The sequence below is a fragment of the Spea bombifrons genome, chromosome 6 (genome assembly GCF_027358695.1).
Source record: "Spea bombifrons isolate aSpeBom1 chromosome 6, aSpeBom1.2.pri, whole genome shotgun sequence".
NCBI lineage: Eukaryota > Metazoa > Chordata > Amphibia > Anura > Pelobatidae > Spea > Spea bombifrons.
In genome coordinates, this window is record NC_071092.1 from 41,158,459 (window position 1) to 41,178,882 (window position 20,424).

Consider the following 20,424-nt stretch of genomic DNA (forward strand, 5'->3'; position numbering starts at 1 on the left):
TGTGATTGAGGCTCAGACAGAAATTTTAAAGACAGGTTTGCAAATGCAAAAACATTGTAAATGGTTTGTTCTGATATCACCCCAGCTGCAAAAACAAATAAAACTAAATCTATGTGGATATTGCTATGAAGACTGGTAATAACCAAGTGGTAATAATAACTATGCTATACCACAGTCCCCATATTTCTCAGCCAGATGAGGGCGTCACAAATTACCCACCCCCTCCCTATGTATTTCATGTTATGGTCATATATGTCAACTAAGTACAGTGGTTTTCTAGACATGGTATTGACTATGGGGCAAACAGCTGGTATCAGGGCCTCCCTACTGGGGCTCAGTCTGTGCGAAGCGGAGTTCTAATGTATGGAACCAGATTTAAATGATGCAGAGACCCATAGAAAACAAATTAAGGGAACCAACCAACCGTCCATGTCCTTGGCCATGCAAACCATGAGGGCATCCTGGACTGTTATGGAATCCTGTGCTGCCTATGATGACCTGATACTTCTTTATGAGAAAGGCAACTGTTGTCAGGCTTTGTAATGCTCACCTTTAAATTCTTTTACTTGTAGGTATTGTTTGCCTTAAATCAGACACTGCTACAACATGAAAGTCTGAGGGCAGGAAGTTTTCAAGCTCCGTACACTACAGAAGATCTCATCAAGCATTACAACTGTGGGGACCTCAATTCCATCATATTCAACCATGATTCATCTCAGGTAGGTGCCAAGATGCGTTTTAATAAGTTATTTTGTGCCATTCCAAAACATAGGTTGGGGGGAGCACACCCTAATGTCTTAATATGAGCCCATGTTTTTTAAGTAGGCATAGATCCATATAGTCCAAATATGCCACATGCCCTTTTTAGACAAACCAATATACAATAAATGTTACTTTTCTAATCAATTGCATAACTGCTTTAATTGTAAAAGAACAGATTGCATGCCCCCTTAACTAAACCAGTGCTTGGCTTAGAAATAGGTTCGGGTTAACAACAGCTGCAGAAGACAGAATTGGCCAACCTTGATATCATGCTAGTTGTTATATTATGTGTAATATGTGTGCGTGACAGTATAATGTATTCTAAGAAGGCATCTGTCATCTGAAATTATCAAAATCTTTGATACTGAGGCAGAGCAGAGATGTAGAAATATGCATCAGGCTATCCTGAGGAACATTGCTGAATTAATAGGTTCCAGCTCATCCGCAAGACTCTTTTAAAATTCTGTTTATTTGAAGAATGCCAAAGGTGCACGGTATGATTATGCCTCAAACGTACATATGGCAGGTCGTACATCAATACCAATGCTGCGCCTATGTAGGCATCGTAAAGTCTATCTACAAAAACGGCTACTCGAGAGTCTGATCGAGAAGATATTTCCTTGGAGCGGGCCCAAGGCCCTGATTTGTGAACGTCTCCTGACCTGACTTGATGTCTTCCTGTACCATTGATACTTGAGGACCATGTATTGTGGCAGCATATGTTTTTTTCTCATTAGGAATAAACCTCCACCATATAGAACAAAAGAATAACAAACATTTAACATGTTATAGGCTGAGTCTTTCACTTGCAGCACTTAAGCCGCCACTTCACCTAATCCGCAATCATGGATCTCAGACAGTACCATTCTGTATGAGCGTAGACCTTTTTGATCTTGTATTGTTGTGACAGGTAAGATATCAATAAATGTTTGTATTAGTTGTATAGGACCTCATGCAAGCATCAGCCATGTTGTAGGTCTGCATTCCTACTTTGGAATTTGTGGCATTTGTGGAACACCCACAAAATTAATAAAACTCTAAAGCTCATTCTTTAAAAAGTTTTCTTTTTGGGTGTATCCATCAGGAATGCCTGATAGGGGCTTACTTCAATATTTATCCAATACCAGGAGTTGCCCATAGCTGGTGGGAAAGAATAGCTGCTAGGGGTACCTTCTGGGAAAATACTCGATATTAAGGGAGACAAACATGTTCTTATAGAAGGTTGAGTTAAATGCGGAGAACTTGTTACCAGGGAAAATCACACCATGACGTTTCACATACGGTAAATAAAGACGATCAGAAATGTTTGCAATGCGATTTGACTGCCAATGTCACTGAGTTGAAGGGTTGCAGAGTTGGTTCTGGATCCTGAAGAAGGTGAAACTCTCCATTCCAATGTAGTGAATCAGATGGAGAGAAAATATACAGAGAAGGTTGACATCCTCTAGGAATGTTTAATTTCTTGTTTTCTGAGCTTTGATGCTTTGCTCCCATTGGATGAAAAGTATACCAGACAGACAATGACATTTTTTTATGGTGCATGCATTAATTATCTCATTCATAATCTCATAAAAAAGAGGGATATAAGTATTGTTTATTGGTATTTAAAGAGGCTCGCTGTCTCTCAACATTCTGCTGGTGAAGTATTGTCTGGCTGGTTAGAATTACACCGTTGCCCAGTGTATAGCTACGGATTGACTAACAGTACTGTTCCTTTGAAAGTAAATACAACCTAGGACCCACCACATTGTGAATTATTACAAGCAGGATGGGAAAATTAGACCGGGAATTTTGCGCTTATAAATCTTGTAACCCTATCACTACTGTGAAGCCGCTATAGCCTTTACTAGCTTTGCTGGGCCGTTTCATGGCATTTGGGTTTCCCTAGTGTAGTGTTGGTGATATAAGCCAGCTCTGGACGTGTACGTGTAATTTCACCTTTCTTTGTTTACCTATTAAAATAGTGATCTGTACCATTTTGAAGGTGTACCTGGGGAAAACCTCTTTTGAAGGCACGGTGTCTTCTCTTTTTCTTAGACTCTACATTGGTTTATGTGAGTGAACAGGGTTCAACAATGAAAAAACTAACAATAGTTTGTCTTGAAAACCACTTCTGCTGTGGGGACTACTCCATTTTTGTCTACCACCCTCTCGGTAAAGTAGAATGTCCTTACGTTACATCTAACTTGGCAACAATGAATTTGGCAACAATGCCTCATGAGTATAGGTCGTAAGTTGATGTCTTCTCACGATGTTACCGTGTTGCACATTCCTGGGGTGACCATATGCAGAGTGATTTGATTTCTGGTTTCAATATCCTTCTTCCTATTACCCCCACCCCCACCCCCAGGTTGTGATCACACTCTCTAATCACAAAATGACTCATCTCCATTCACTCCCACCCGTCTGTCCTTGCTGCGCTACACGTGGCTTTCATTTGCCCTGGGGAAATAATGGGATTATGTTTGTTTTCTCTTGGTCGGCCTGCTGTGTGTGCGCGCCTGGCATGTTGGTTGCTTGAAGAGCTTTGAATGGAATGTACAGCAACAAAGCCCAATTATGAGGACTTCCACAGTCTTTGTGCATAATTCCTCAAATCATATCAAAAGGCCTACCAAGTTTATATCACAGGAGAAGCGTACCGCATGGACCTGTGTGTAAGCGCTTATTAGGATAAGGAACTGCACTAACACGGACTCACTTCTTAAGCTATAGAAGACATTTGGCACTCGCTCGGTTTTCAAAGGATTTTAAAGGAGTGCTCATGCTGCGTTTTGTTCTCCTCCAAGTTAGTAAAGCAGAATATGTTGGCTTCCATGTCCCAGTCTTTATGCCATCCGAGCAACACTTCTATCAGAAAAGCTACTCAGCTACATACCTGTCAGCTGCCCCGACTCAATTCTAGAGCTCACAGTGGTGACGTTCCTCAATATTCTGCAAAATAAAAACTAAATTAAAAGAGAAGCAGTCAGTGTGAGATGTAATGTATTATGTTTGGTCTCCAGTCCTTCTTTTAGTCCAGGAGCTGCCGGATACCAGTCTCTGAATCATATCCAGATGATCTCTGCAGTTGTAGTTGTAATAAGCAGCTACCTACGTTTTTTCCCACCTAAATGTTTTAAATGTACTTAAATAATGACTCCTGAATATTGATAATTTATTGTATTTCCTGGAATGTATTTAGCATTATTGTGTTAAGAGCAAATATTTACTTAAAAGGGCAGTAGCTTTTCTGAAGTTCAGCGGGAATGAAAGGACCCTTTATAGAAGAGCAGATACGTGTATAAGTGTTATGAGGGCTGAATATGTTTAGTTTCATTGGTCTGTTTTAGAGCGGACAGGGTTCCAGTGATATCGATGCCCATTTATCAAAGTGTACGCTCTTGTAACAGTCGTGTAACAATATGGGTCATGGGAGTTGCATCTGTGAATGGGCCCCATAGCAGACAACTCTATACCCACTTTTGTTGGAAGTTAAGTGTGTATGATGACAGTATATGGTAGAGGGGGCAAAAATAATTTAGGGGTACACCTCTACCATCATACCTGGGAATTTCCCAGCACAGCCTACCTGGAGGTCTTCCTCTTCTAGGGAAACAGGCTTCACGAGGGGATGAGGCTAGCCAGCTGTGTCACTAGTAGTCACAGCACTTGCCACAGACAGTGTCGAATGGGAGTGAAAGCGTCGGGGGAAATGGGCACAGCTAAACTCCAGATATGAAGATCCAAGTCAGCACGGCTTGGAGCTTCAACTGGAGACTCCGGATAAAACTGAGTATGACTACCATTAACCATTGGAATATCACCGTGATGTCTGCTGCTTTGTTCAGTTACAATGTGGCAACATGGAGCTAATTCGAAATCTGTATGGCATTAGAAGTGAATGAATGAAAAGCTGCATAACTTAAATCTCCTTGCATACTTCATCACATTCACCATCTTTGAAGGATTTGACAACAGAAATCACATTGTTACACAAATAAAATGTGCAGTAATGATAGTTGAATATCACACAAGATATTTTGTCATCTTGAGCAATAAAACTGTCACCGCGCATCTGAATAGCTCTAAGGAGCTGCAGGGCTTCCAAAGTGGATTCAGAACGCTGGAATTTGACAAGCAGCTGCGAGGAACAGGCTGAAACAATCAATGGAAATCATACTCGGCTTAAAATGAGAGACATATGGAGGATTCACTGTCAAAGGTGCAAGGGTACGATACCTTCAGGGAGGTGCCGGCAGAATTATGAAGTCTAAAAGGAAATCATCCTGGAAAATTGTATGCTTTTGTTTAAATATCATGTTATTTACTGTTATAGGAGACATACACTACATACTTACTTACAAACATACATACATACTTACATTAAATGTTCTGCTAATGTTTTCCCTGTTTCCTGGGGTGTCACATATATATATATATGTTCCTTGCGCAATTTAGTTTATAGAGGTTAAGTCCAAACACCTGGATATGAAAATAGGTGAACTTAATCAAGAAAAGGACAGAGGATAGGATTGCCAAAAAGGATTGCCTGGAAAATTATGAATTGGTCACGTTGATGCTCAGCCAATGGTTTCACCCCAAACAGTACTTAGGAAAACAGAGAAGATATCAAGTGTTCTCTGAAAAGAGCCCAGAGCCAATCATTCCCTTATCTCAGAAACCATCCAATTTCTTCCCACGTTATCACTTGAAATTTCACATTAATGTGACCCTTTTCAGTTTTCGCACCATCCATATGTCCATTTTTATGCCTAATGCTGATAACAGCCATGAGCAGTACATCAACATTTGTGAACTATATATGGGATTCTCGGACAAAAATAACATGGACCACAGGAGGGAAAAAATGACTATGAGAATGAATGTCCACCTCGGTGGGATTTACCGATTGAACTACTTGGGGTGCTTCGGTATCCTGCCAGGTTCAATGGAAAATCTTTTGACAGCTGCCTGGAACAGGTGATGTTTAAAGGAACTTAATGCACATTCCCAGACATTGGTGACTCCATACATTGATTTTGGAAATAAAGAGGTCTAAAGTAGGCATCAGCATGGAGTCTTGGATCTTATTTATGAAGAAGTATTTTTAAGCATTAAATAAAGTGTTAAATGTGTAAGATACGTGGATTTTAATGTATATTGTTTAAATAAGCTCAGGGGAGGTTGCTATTTTAGGTGCTTATTTTCTGTTTAGAAACTACACTAAGCTGTTTGTGGTGGATCAGTCCTGCTTATTAAATGCATGACTCAGTTTCCCTCTGGATAATGAATACCTTAATATATTATATTGTTTATGATAAGGACCTAGTAAGAAAATACAGAAAAAAATAGTTTTCATTTTAAAAATGTATATTTTTGTATGGAGAATTAAATATTACAAAATGTTTATTACCTGATTAAATTATTTCTGCTTTCTGTTAACAACCGCTGTTGACTAGAACTTATGGCTGACTGTCAAAAGCTATTAAAATGTACAGTTTGTGGTTCCATTGCACTTGATGGCACCATAACATTAGAGAATTATGATTTGGACATAACATCAAGAAATCTACTTGACTGTAGGACACAGTTTTATAGTGTGACATATCCACTGTTTTTGGTAAAAATCGTATGTGACTATAATCATCCACAACAGTATTGCATGCTTTGTCATTATCAGATAGTGCTCTTATTATTTGTTAATGTTTATTAACAGTACTAGCATCAGTAGTAGTAGTAGTAGCAGCAGCAGCAGTAGTAGCAGCAGCAGTAGTAGTAGTAGAAATAGCAGTAGTAGTAGTAGCTGTAGTAGTAGCAGCAGTAGTAGCAGCAGAAGTAGTAACAGTAGTGGTAGTAGTAGTATCAGTAGTAGTAGTAGTAGTAGTAGCAGCAGCATCAGCAGTAGTAGCAGCAGCAATAGTAGCAGTAGTAGTAGCAGCAGCAGTAGTAGCAGCAGCAGTAGTAGTAGTAGCAGCAGCAGTAGTAGTAGTAGAAGCAGCAGCAGTAGTAGTAGTAGTTGTAGCAGCAGCAGCAGTAGTAGCAGCAGCAGTAGTAGTAGTAGAAGCAGCAGCAGTAGTAGTAGTAGTAGTAGCAACAGCAGCAGTAGTAGTAGTAGTAGCAGCAGCAGCAGTAGTAGTAGTAGTAGCAGTAGTAGTAGCATTAGCAGTAATAACAGCAGCATCAGTAGTAGCAGTAGTAGTAGTAGGGTATGCATGGCTATATATGGATATATATTTCAAACCCATTTTTAACTTTTATTACATAAGCACATTACTTCTAATTAGTGCTAGAATTTAGCCATTGTTATTATTTAGAATTCAGAAAAACTATTGTTATGCGTGTCCATGAAACCTAGATGGTAATTCTAGGAGTGACAATAGCTTTTACCATTGGTGTGCAAGACGTAGCCTGTAATCTAAGCTTTTCAAATGAAATGGAAAGTTGGCATCTATTCGGTATACGCAAGCACTTAAGGAGACGTGTGAGATCCAAAAATGAAATCTTGCAGTGGAGCTTTAAGCCCTGATTGTGGTTAACAGCCTGCTAATTGCCTTGGACTTACTAAGTTCTTGACCTGTGTCTGGCCATTTAGAAAGTAACTAAGCACATAAATCAGGAACAAACAGCTGCCTAACTAATGTGAATCATGGTGAATGTCAAGCCCAAAGAATGGCATGGAAATGCAAGGAGAAACTCTGATGATTAATGCAACAGGCGGCAAAGGGCTGGGAGTTTGATTATACTACCGTAAGCTGGAGTGTAGTCCAAACCCATTCATCTACCTTTAATGGACCTGCATGGTCCACTATGGACAATATCTTCACGGTATCCCCAGTCTGAAAGATCATAGTGCACAATTTCTAGCAGAAGAAGCAAACAAATGGTTTATAATTTTTTATACAAATTATTAATTGGCATGGTTAGGTGGTGAGCACTTGAGATCTGAAGTCAAAGAGCCAGGTCAAGAGATGAAAGGATAAAACTCAGCCATACTTTCTTCCATTCTTCATTTTTCCAACTTCTGGAAATCAGAAGTAGTAGCTGACTTCATGGAACTTCCATTCCACACATTAGTTTTTAGATTCCAATTTGAGACAGAATGTTAAGCTCTTAGTATCCCTTACATGTAACTTGACGCCTCGAGATAATCCTTGTTAACTCACGCTGAAAATAGGATGTGTTTTGTACATTTTAAAAATATTTTTTTATATTGATGCTAGCAAAAATAAGTAAAAATAACAACGCCGAAGAAATTCTTCTTCTGTTGATCGCTATATATAAAGCGATAGGTTTGCGCACATTAGACGGTTAATTGCCTCTAAAAGTTAAGTGACGTTTACTGCCCGATGAAATATGGTGTATTTAAACTTGCGGCACTGTATATGGTATAATGACTGCTTATTGTGATTATTTTTTGTCAGATGTTTAGGTAAGGAGAATGGCTACCTTTTAAACCTGGCCTGCAGTCTAGGGTATGCATGACTCCATCAATCATAATTAGGGGTTGTTTTCTGGAACTTGAAACAATGTCCTTTTACATCAAACAAATGCAGCTCAGACTGATTCCTCCAAATAACCAGGAGTAATGTATCCGCTAGACCATCTGTCTTCTGTGTTTTGACAGTACCTTTGCTTGTTTTACAGTAAATGCTTATTACTAATGATAGTTGGTAAATACATTTTTCTTTTTTTTTTTTTTACACGATGTTAGTGGTTTCTGGTGGTTTGCAAACATTTTATTTATTTATTGAATAAAAATTGAACATAAATCCTTAATTTAAGGTCGTATGCTTTCACATTATAAAAAATATAAACACAAAATCTATTTGCTTTTTTTTTTATTTGGTAAATTCTGTTTTGTAGATTTTCCCATCTTTCTGATATGCGGATGTTTTGTTTTAAGCATCATGTGACTTTTCTTCCTGTCCTGACAGGTTCCCCATTTCATCAACACCACTCTCCCACCACATGAGATGGTGACAGCTCAGGAGATTGATATCTACTTTAGACAGGAGCTGATTTACAAGAGGAATGAGAGGATGGCAAAGAGGGTGATGGCCCTTCTCAAGGAAAACAGAGACAGGAGCTTCTTCTTCGCCTTTGGAGCAGGTACTAAAGAAGTTAGGTTGTTTTCTACTAGGTTGAAATTACAAAGTAGCCAATTTATCCATATGTGCATAGTTCTTGAATGAGTTAAACTTAAGACTCTTCAAAATATTAATCATCACAAAGAGGTTGTGACTCTGGAAGTTGTGGTAACCCATAGGATGCTTTATTAGTTCTCTAATGCATTAGAAACACGTCGGTTATTTCAGCTACAGCTAGGACATAATGCTACATTGTACATTACGGACCCTTGGGAATCAACTGTGGTGTAGAAAAGTCTGTAGTACTTCAGACCTTCAGTTTATTCTTTTATTCTAAGCTTAATATTACAAAACGTACATTCTGGGTTAAATTGTGAGTGTTCCAGAGCGTCCTAGTATTTTGGTTGCTTGGTCAGCCCCAAGCTTCTTGGGTTTTTAAGATGTCCCGTGAGGTCTGCACCCCACGTCCCACAAACACTATCTCTGTGCATCTCCATCGGTCATCATTAAGTTTTGTTTTATGGAACACGAAACAGCGCTTTTTTTACATCAAACAAATGCAGCTCAGACGGATTCTTCTAAATAACCAGGAGTTATGTATCTGTGGGACCATCTGTCTTCTGTGTTTTGACAGCACAGTTTTTGTGTGTTTGCATTTGGTATTGCTAGGCTCAACAGCCTATGAATCCTTCGGTCTAGGAGGTTGTATAGTTCATCTTTGTTGACCGGCTCCGTCAGCGCTACACCATTAATTTTTGGTGCTCCAGCATTTGTAGCAGTAAAAAGAACAATTATTATATTTGGTCACTTCCAAATGTATTTTGCAGTCATTTCTAGTAAAGGTCCTCCCGCGCTGGGTCAGTAGAAGGTAGAAAATTAACCATTTCTGTGTACTGCATGCTAATAATTGGGTTGAGTTCTAGTGAGGGTGAGTGAATAATTTACGGTTCATCTAATCCTACATCTACAGACTTTTCACGTTGGAATAGTATATTCACTAAAGGAAGTTGGTGTCTGCCATGCAAGTTTGTCATTTCTCGCGTGCCTTGATCTATATAAGCAGTCACCTACATAAACCTTAACATCAGTGAGCCCTATCGTATTATATGTACCCTTTTATAGATAATTTAGATTCACCGATACTTTGTATTTTATTAATCTGTTTAACCGCTGTCTTTGTCTTCATTTAAAAAGAAAAAATATGGAAAATAGTTACTCGTTGAGGATTTAGACTGAAATCAAGTGAAAGCAGATACAGCGACAGGACGAGTTAGCAAATAAACAGTAAATGTATATCCTATGACAGATGGAATACTTAGTAGAAGAATTGAGATGGTGATTACCTTTTAGATGTGGGTTGGCCTGTGTCCAGAAATTCTCCGGTCACATTTTGCCCTATTGAAATAATTCCACCGCGGAGCCTCATGCAGAGTAGGTGACCTGCCAAAGAAACAATGAAGCACTTAAAGTGGGATTAAACCCAGGGTTCTCCACTTCAAAGGCTATAACGTTCTAGACTACTCCTGAATGCTAATTAGACAACCAGAGCCGACTGTAAAGAGAGATTATTCTCCGGCTCTTTGAGATAGCCGTCATTCATCGAACCGCAGTCTCTCAGCTGGAGGTGCCATATGCAAATGAGGGCGACCGGCGTGGATCATGTTATACATTTGCTGGATTACAGGACTTGACAAAACGTTTCCCCCTTTCATCTCCGTCCCGCAGACAAAGATTTTTCTGTTCCCTGCAAGAACGGAGGAAGCCATACAGGCAGATCCATTAATATTAATTATGTAATTAATTCAGGATACTGTTCACACAAAACACTTCCTTGTTTAGATTTTTTTAAGACGATCAGGCCAGCCATGTGTGATCTCTGGAGTGCTGACCAAACTTTGACAAGACCGGTAATTCAAGTAGAAGAGGGAGCTGTCTCCTGGACGGGTCAACTTGGCACTTCCTATTGGGTCTACAGCGTAACCTGTTGATCAAACACTGGTTTAATTCACACTCGCTCTGTTGATCTAAAAACTGTATAATCTTAACTCTTTCTGAGCTGAAGTTGAATGTAAAAGAGAGCAGACCTCCAGATATTTGAGGGTTTGAGCGATTCCCAAAAGAATGCAGAAAAGCGTGGCAATATTATTATTATTATTGCAGACATTTCAGCGCTGAAATGGTAAAATGTATCCAGAACAATGAGTTTCTTATCCCCCAAGAACCCAAAGACTTAAATTAAACCGAGCATGTTTATTTATTTTTTTTTTCTCCCGGCTTAATCTCCTTTCATGCTTTTTCCATAACCGTCGCTCAAATCCAAAATGTGTAGACGACTGTAGAAAATGGGAGGGATTCGCCAAAATGACAAACTAGAGAAGATATGAATGCATTTATTAATATAAGGCTCTGGGTTTTCTTTAAGATATTTTGAGTCTTTGAAAGGGTTAACCGTTTTTTGGTGGTACAAGTGGCGGGCCTCGATTTACTTTTTGTTTTTATTAGGAAATTGAATCTTTAAAGGAGTTTTCATTTCATTCTTATTCTGCTTTATGAACTGTTAATATAATTAGCAGCAGAGATTTATTGCAGCTAATTAGAGTTCAGTAATTAGAGCCGTGTGACTCGGCAGAGCCGGGATTAATTGCTGGCTGTATTGTGTATACTACGAGTCTTTATTCAAAGTTGATACTTTTTTTTTATTGGGCCAACATAGGAAAAAGATGCAGTCAAATAAGCTTTTGGGACCTCGGGGGTCTCTCCCTTCATCAAAAGTCACACAATCAGCAACATTCCATTGGTTGCTATGGCGACTGCACAAAGCTTTTAAAAAGAATGCTGTTTATAAATAACTCCTAAATTGCCCGTCTGTTTATTGTAATGTCATTTAGCTTTTTTGATCAAACAACAACTGTTGCATTTCCACGTCCTTCATATTGTCATAGAGAATTGTGCTTCTAGGTGTAGAGTGTTCCGGCTACAGATTAAATAGAATCGAGGGATTGATAGATGAACTTGTGATAGCTGCAATAATTAAAACGGTGCTTTCAATATAATGATATGCATATACCTAACTACCTGCCTTTTTCCATACTCCTGTTACTGAAGCAATACTGCCACGCAGGTTATCGGTTATTTTGCCGTTGGGGGGGGGGTTCATGAATCCACTTTTTGCATACACATGCATATACACACGCATACACATGCATGTACACACTATTGTTTAATAGTTTGGGGTAGAAATGTCCTTCTTTTTGAAAGAAATCCTAATTTTGTCCGTTAAAATAACTTGAAATGGATCAGAAATCCAGCGCAGACGGTGTTAACGTTGTAAATATTGTAAATTGTAGCAGGATTTTTAATGGAATCGATTCCCATCACTCCCATCACTCCTGTGTTCCAATGGCACGTATTCGCTAATCCAAGTTTAACCCCTTAAGGACAATGGGCGGTCCCAAAACCCATTGAAAACAATGCATTTTGAGAGGTACATGTCCGGGCTTTGTCATTAAGGGGTTAAAAGGCAAATTGATCGTTAGAAAACACTTTTGCAATTATGTTACGAAAGAAAGAAGATAAGATTACCATAAACCAACTGAAAGGGCATAACAAATACCCAAACTGCTTATACTGCTCAGACAATGCTTAGGCAGTAAAGCCCTTTTTCTACTTTTTTCTAGATTTATTTGCTTCCAGATATAGGGCTCTGTCTCTATATAACTTGGTGCATAAGGGTATTTATCGTAAATGTATGTTTTTCTGACTACTGTATATAGTTATACTTTATTGGCTTCTGATGGTTAGTCGTTGTCTAATACGTGCCACCTAAGACATCACCCACCTGTAAATACATGACGGAGGCTGTTGAGGAATTGGGGGTAATAGGGCATAGTGGAGGGGTTTGTGACACCTGGCCTCCTGTAGTATAGTCGGTCTCTGTCTGAGCCAGTTCTGGATTTTTCGTTTTCCGGGACCTTAAAGCTCATTTATCCCCTCCAGATGCATAGGATTAATTATTTAGCCTATGTCAGGGCTCAGGCAGCCTCGAAAATCCTCTGCAGACTGGAGAGCTTATGAATGTTGTTTATTTTTCTTTCTCTTTTTTTTTTTTATAATTACTTGATTATTATTACTCGGCATGTAATGCTGATTTAGACAATGAGCGCACATAGAGAACTTTTCGTCGGGTTAATCTTGCAATCTAAAGATGCAAGTCAGTGTTCTAACCAGGAATGCTGGGGTCCTTCCCAGGGTCTCATAGTTGGGGTTCCCATGCCTCTTTATAATAGATGATTAGCTGGCATATGAGAAATATGTTCGGTATGCACATACAATGGCCTCTAAATGGACATTTATCATTTTAATTCATGCATTAGTACAGTAATTACTTATTTATCTGGGTGTGAGCAGAAGACCTCGTTGACGGAAACAAATTAGGGCATTGGGACGAAAGGAATCATAAATTACATATACCAGAGAGCCAGGCCACAAAACGTTACCAAGTTGATAACCAGAAGGTTTGCTAGGTTATTGGGTTAACGGATCACAAGAATGATGAAAAGATTCCATAGTCCTGTTTTTCAGATATGGGTGGTAGATAAGTAGAACAGCCTACCATCTGAATTGGTAAAGGCTAAAACAGTGCATGGGATAGGCATAAAGCTTCTGAATCCAAGACCATGGACTGATTAAGAGTCTTTATATCACGAAAAATGGGCAGATTACATTAAATGAGCTGAAATGAAGCTGGCTCTTACCTACCATCAATGTTTCTATGACTCGCTTTAGTGCATTTGCACATCCTATACCATTCTGTGAAGATATATAGGAGTTTGTCCTTTGACGACACATTCCTATGCTCTGAAAATGTAATTGTTTTATTCCCTAGGAATGAGTCATGCGTATTATATTTTATTGGCCACACTGATTAGAATACTCCTAAAATACCCACATATATATATATATATATATTCTTCAACTGGAATCCAAGCCAAGTACACTTTAGCTGTTAGAGAGGAAATTAACATTCTGGCAGAGAACAGGGTGCTTAGAAGTTAAAACCAAAGCCGAGAGCAACCCAGTGCTGCTAAATTTCATTTTTATGTCCAAATAATTTTATATGAATGGTTACGACAGTAGGGAAGCAGTGAGATTAGGTTTTTAAAGGGACAAAACACAATCTTCGTACAAGCTTTCAGAAGTAGGATGGCATTGAAATCCATGTCCGGGTGTCCAGAACAGGCCTACTTGGGATATATTTAAAGGCAATGTAATGGACATCTTTAATTTCCGAGACGTTAAAGAATATTTGAGGTCATCTTATTGTAACGTTCTATTTACTTACCCAAAATGTACGGATTCTTACCCAATTTAACAGGTTTTTCGCCATCCTTTGTATGGACTGGCCATCGGGAAAACCATGCAAATGACTTCCCCTCTACCTTTATTGCCCTTTGTGTAGCAGATCTCAAGTTCTAGTGCAGGATCTATATGATTATTCCTCCTCATTAAGCTTTACCTGCTATGTTGTTGAGGTTGGTGATCTTTGTGATTGGATCAGCCATCTTTTTTTAAGATTGGGACGAAAAGAAGAATGAAATCGATAATAAATTGCTTGCTCTGCCACAGGCTGTCGATCCAAGATTCCATGAAATTAACTTGCCAGCCAAATATCTTCAAAACTATTACAAAAAGCTTTGATGGTGACAAGAAGTTTGCATGTGTGTAGTACCTGTTGCAAGAATACTAGGACCATGAAGAACGGGAAAGGCAAGTTAGTTGCCAACCAAACTTTAGATAAATTTGTGTATGGTGCATTGAGATGAGTTAAATAACCTGCCGCTTGTAGACCTTTATGATTTTTTTTACTATAATTTAAAAAACGCCTCGTTTTTGTATCCTATGTGACTATCTAATTTCTTTGTTGAATCCAATTTATATCCAACAGTTGGGGAAAAAAAAATGATTTTGAAATAAACCATGTCACCAGATCAGGTTAGATGTTAAAAAATACAATCCCTTAATGTTCTTTTGAATGCTGCAGTACAATGACGTGTGTATGAGTTTAACCATCTGCTATGAACTACGTGAAGAGATATAACCGTAAAACTCATACATGAACTGTGTCCAGTACACGGCTCCATAAATGAGGAGAGAGGACGGTCTCTGGTTCTATATTAGCAGCTGTCAAGTTTATTTATTTTTTTTAAATTACCATTTATTAGGGTGACCAACCTGTTCACGAATACCCTTAAAAGTTAAAGGGACACTCCAGCTGTCATGCACATTAATGGTTAATTTAAATGGTCTATTTAAATTGCTATGGTGTCCCCCATGCAAATGTATTGGAGGATTCTGCATGCACAGTAAGCGCTCCCATTGATTTCAACAGCTTATTGGCTGCTAAGTGTGTGTGTGTATGCATGTATGCGTGTATGTATGTGTGTATGTATGTATGTGTATAATCTTAACTAGTTAATGGATCTATCATAGTCCAAGCTGGTTTCTTATTAAGCCAAACAAAAAAAACTTTTATGCTCCTACACGACTAGTGCCAAGCTACAAGTTCAGATTTTGAATGGCACCCCATTTCTTTGTTTGTATTTCTCGGTGTCAGCCAGCCTCATGCTGAGGGCCGTTTAGAAAATTGTTGTGGTTTCTGTCGGGTCAAAAATTGAGTTTCTGAAAAATCTCAAAAGCAAGATGTAGGATTGGCTAATGTAACCTCATCACGTGACCTGTCAATTACCCTACGTACAAAGAGGTCTTTGAATGAGGCACCTCTGGCATAGCGCTGAACCTAGTGCAATTCATCTGAATTTCTCATCACCTGTGGTCACAGGTTTGAAATATCAACTGCATGCTTGTGTCAAAACTATACCCATTAGACATGCCTTTTAACCCCCATTTACCCTAAGTATCCTGCAAAAGAGCCATGGGAATTATTTGCGAACAATTTCCCCTTTGTATTACTTCAACCATTCTATAGCCACGTGATCCACTATCTGCTTTATTTCTACCAAAACAATTAAAGGGACTGTCAACCTTATAGAGTAAAAAAAAAATATATATGTGAAAGTGTTTTCTTTTCTTAAGCAAACCCGGTCTCCCGCAGCTGCTTGAGGCACATCGTTGGTGTAATTATTAGTGTTATTTGGTTGCTGGAAGGTTATCTATTAGGTGGCTGCAAAGAAGCTTGTTGTGTAACATTGTGGACAGAGTGCATGGGATTTTGTTCACCGTGATGACATCATAGCAATCAGCAATACTTAGGAGCTTAATATATATATATATATATATATATATATATATATATATATAGATAGATAGATATATTTATATCTATCTATCTATATATATTTATTTATATATATTGTGTAAGCATAAGGAACAAATATATGGACAAAACATATTTTAAATGACCAGCAATTCCCATTAAAATTGTCGGTTAGGAAGCTAAAGTTAAAATCAGTAATGGAATACGGATGATTAATGATTTGTATATGAGCAGGCAAGTCATGCTTGGTGTGCCTGGACCAGGGGGATGCCAACAGTCAACCTAATTTATAGACGTCAGTATGGTACCTGAAAGGGGTGACAATTAGTGGGGGACGTTTACAACAGATGTCTTACATTGAAAAAAAGCATGCTGTGATACTGGTTAGATACTTAGAATATAGGAGTAAAATGTTCGGGGAGCTAGGGATGGAATTCTCTTGGATCTTCAACTGAAAATTGGGAGCAATGGTATTTGAAAACCAATTTACATAAAGTGTGGCATTAAAAATGTGTATAATTTAATGTTTCATAATTAATTAGATTATTTATTTTTAATATTTGCTAAATGTAAAAAAAATATATTTTATGTTCATTTTTAATCAGAAACACATCCCTATGGCAAAATACTTCTGGAAATAATTGGGAAACAATGTTCTTCTCAGAATTGAAGAGATAAAAGAAGGGAAAATTGTTACCACACAAAATAATATATATATATATATATATATATATATATATGTATATGTACAGTATATATTTGTCAGCTTAGGAACATCTGAGTATAACCTGAGAAGTTTGAGCCATACCATGGCTGAATAAATAACCTTTAGTAGGCCGTTGTTGTCCAACAAGGTGGTTGAACGAAGTATTGGTAAACTATCCGGTGAGAAAGTGGTTACGGGACATTTAACCGTGGCTGAAGTCATGTCTAGGTTACGGAGTTGAGATCTGACATTTTTGGACACAGGTCAAACATAATGGAAAGAGGAGTCAGTGAGTAAGAAACATATGTTTGTATAACAAAGTAAGCATAGAAAAGGAGGGAAAAAAGAGTTGCAAGCCAGATCAGGGTCTATATTTCATCGAGGGGTCTCCTGGTTTGTGCAGATGATGGCCATAATGGTACATGTCTTACATTCATCTGATAAGACTTAATCTTTGTAACTTGTTTCCAGTTAGTCTATTATATATTATAGAATGTACTTTATGTATGGTCACTTTTCCAGACTTTTTGTGACCTTAACAAGTTCTTGGAAACACATCATACTGTTGACTGATGTGGCTCCAAGAACGTTGAGAGATTAGAAATGTTTTTGGTCTGTCTGCTGATCATTGTTTTTAGATAGATATATATACTTTCTGGACAGCAAATACAACTTAGAACTATAAAAGTGAATAGACCTAAAATGTGCAACGGATACATGTAGCACCCCTACTAAACAACTGCTCGTCTTACCAAAGGCTAACCTTGTAAGTCCCTAGGTGCTGTTAATGAAAGAGCTCTGTGTTTATGGGCTCAATCCCTCGGATACCAGAACATATTCCTCCTGCAAAGACAAATTGAAAGCCCTGAAAGTGCTTCTAGTTTTTGAAAAGGTATTAAGGGAAAAAACGTTTTATAGCATTAATTTTCTAATATAACTCTGGGGTTTACATCGTGAGGTCCATTCTTGCTGGGTTTCTACACTAAGAACACCGGACCGCCCTTGCATTACCAACTTAACAGTTATTACTGGAGACATTCACCAAGTTGGTCCTTCAAAATAGACGATTGTTTAGTAGATACAGAATTAAATGTTTCATCTGAACCAACCCCTAGTTCTGCTGGTGCTTCTGCCACATATAGGTTATATATGTACTGTTAAGATATGCAGAGCAGGGAAATACCTTTCTCTAGAAAAGGGGGTAAGAGGTTAAACCTCCAAAAATAGCTTTCTTCAGCTTAAAAAATATGTCTCCCACATACTGTTAAGAGAACACTCAAAGCCTGACTGCAATTGGACCCACCAAGCATAATTACACCAAATAACCCACAAAAAAGTCTGTATTTTTTTTTTCTAAGAAACTTAATGCAAACTATGAAGACTATTTTAGATAAAACAAGCAATCGGAGCACACATTAATCATTGTTGACTGATTCTGCTTACAATTTCGTAGCACATTTCATTTAATGAAACCCAGGGATGAAGCCAAAACTATTGTTACAGATGGTGACAGATATAAGAAAGACGCTTGCCGTTCATATCGTGATGAAGTGGTTACTCATTAATCTCTTATGTCTAAAGCACCAGTGAGTAGTCTGGAGTTTCACAGCAACCTGTCTCCGTGTGTTCCAATCGTTAGAAGAACCTTCATCCACTCATTAGTTCCTGGCGGTCTGCTTTTGGATATATGGATAAGAGACGCAAAAATCACTAAATACGTAAAGATCCCTTAGCGTGGGACAAAACTAAGGAAATATAATAATTTTAGCTCCCATGCCTGGGGGAAAAATAAACCAACCTGGGGTTCCATACAAAACTAAACAGAATTTTCCTCCCATTGTTGTCCTCTGAAGATCTCCCATAAGTAAAATATATGTAGCGCAGAAAGTAGCTACTTTCCATCGTCTCAATGATATTATTTTATTTGATAAAGGGAGGGTCTGCTCGTTTATTCAATAAATAAATTGCAAAATATTAATAATATTCTTAATTATTTAAGAAGGTATAATGCAATGACATTTAGGTGTAGGTAACTTTAGGGGCATTTTTATCTCTTCGTAAATGTACTAAATTAGTGTTAAAATTCTAATTTAAAAGAAAAAAAAAATTTTTTTCAATGCCATATAATTATCTGTGACATAATTACCCCAAACCCGTCAATAGTAAATTGAAGGAAGTAGGGTTCATTCCTTAGAGAAAGATGCCTCAATGAAACATTCATGCACAGCAACTCCTTTCCTTTCTTTCTTTTCTTTAGTTTTTTGTTTTTTTCCGTTTTTTCTTCCTTTCTTTTCAGGCCGTGGCTAAAATATGTTGCCCCCCAATAGAATACTAATTTCTTTTTTTAATATCTGATATATAATATACAAGCCTAGGAGCTAGTGGGTAGAAAGGAGATAAATACATGGGGGCACCGGGGGAATTCTTCGCTATCATTCCATACATCTGCAAGGACGAGAAAACCGATAGTTTTAAGGGGTCACTCAGCTATCATATCCATTAAAGTGCGTTTGATGGCTGGAGTGTCCCTTGAAGGATTTTACTAGATAGATCAGGGTAACAAAGACGGAAGGGCATTGCCTCTACATAGAAAATGAAGGCTTGGTTCCACAACAAAGCGCTATACATGCGCGCACACCCTAATTTACCAGCAGGCTGGTAACATCGCATTTAGTGGATAATAATGTGCTTATTTTCCGGCCAATCACTTCTGTACGTCATACTAATTTGATTTTGTGTTTGTTGAAGTTCTCATCTTTGAAACGTCGCTACAACGCAAAATTCAAACAACATTACCTTTTTTTGTTTGCTTCACGTAGTAAAACATACACATATATTTAAACAAACTCCCTCAGCTTGATGTGACCTTGAGTGTCGTGTTTAATCTTGGTCAGGGGTAACTTAACACTGGTTTCTGGTCCATTCAATGTGTTGTTTGAACATGATAGTAATTGGCCTTATGTTCACATCAGCTGTAAGGTAACTGTTATTGCTAAAGTCAATTAGACGTTGAAATGCAATAAAACAGATTTTATAGGAACTCACAGGAGTTTCTGTTTGATTCTCTTTTGCCTATTACCTTCGTTTAGCCACGTTTGAATGTCTGGTTTGATATAAATGGTACCTTTTATTGGGCCATCATAGAAATAGATGCAAGCTGCCGCACGCTACACTCTTGCAATTGTTCAGCTTTTGGTTGCGTGTATCCCGTAGGCGCCTGCAAACCAAGGGGCATGATCGACCCCCAAGCAGGGAGGTATGTGAAGGGTGCCATCGGGAACTGGCCAAACTAGACGTTTGCCTGGTTTTCACCAATGGCCGGTCCAGGCCTACTGGTCCATGATCATCACCTGGACCTCCTGGAGAAGTTCTGGTGACATGGATCACGAAGAGGCAGCAGGGACTTTAAGACCAATAGGTGGAACCTTACTGAAGTTTAACATAAATATTTCAGATTCTGAGCTACAGGAATACTCTGTCCACCGCTGAAAGATTATAGAGGAGATGGTTATGTGTGGTTAGGATGAAAACCATTATTCCTAAAGCTGCTCTGACTGGTTGGGGAGAGTTAATGCATTTTACAAAAAACAAAACAGAGTTAAGCCCAGAAGTAC

At 38.4% G+C, this 20,424-nt stretch overlaps 1 protein-coding gene across 1 annotated transcript in view; it reads left to right on the forward strand.

The window, feature by feature from the left end:
* The window catches only part of TRABD2B (TraB domain containing 2B), a 108,355-nt gene that overhangs the window by 56,712 nt on the left and 31,219 nt on the right, over nucleotides 1-20,424 (forward strand). Inside the window, exons 3-4 of the mRNA XM_053468953.1 lie at nucleotides 573-719; nucleotides 8,679-8,853. Of these exons, the coding sequence (XP_053324928.1) occupies nucleotides 573-719; nucleotides 8,679-8,853 (322 nt within the window). The remainder of the gene's footprint in view (nucleotides 1-572; nucleotides 720-8,678; nucleotides 8,854-20,424) is intronic.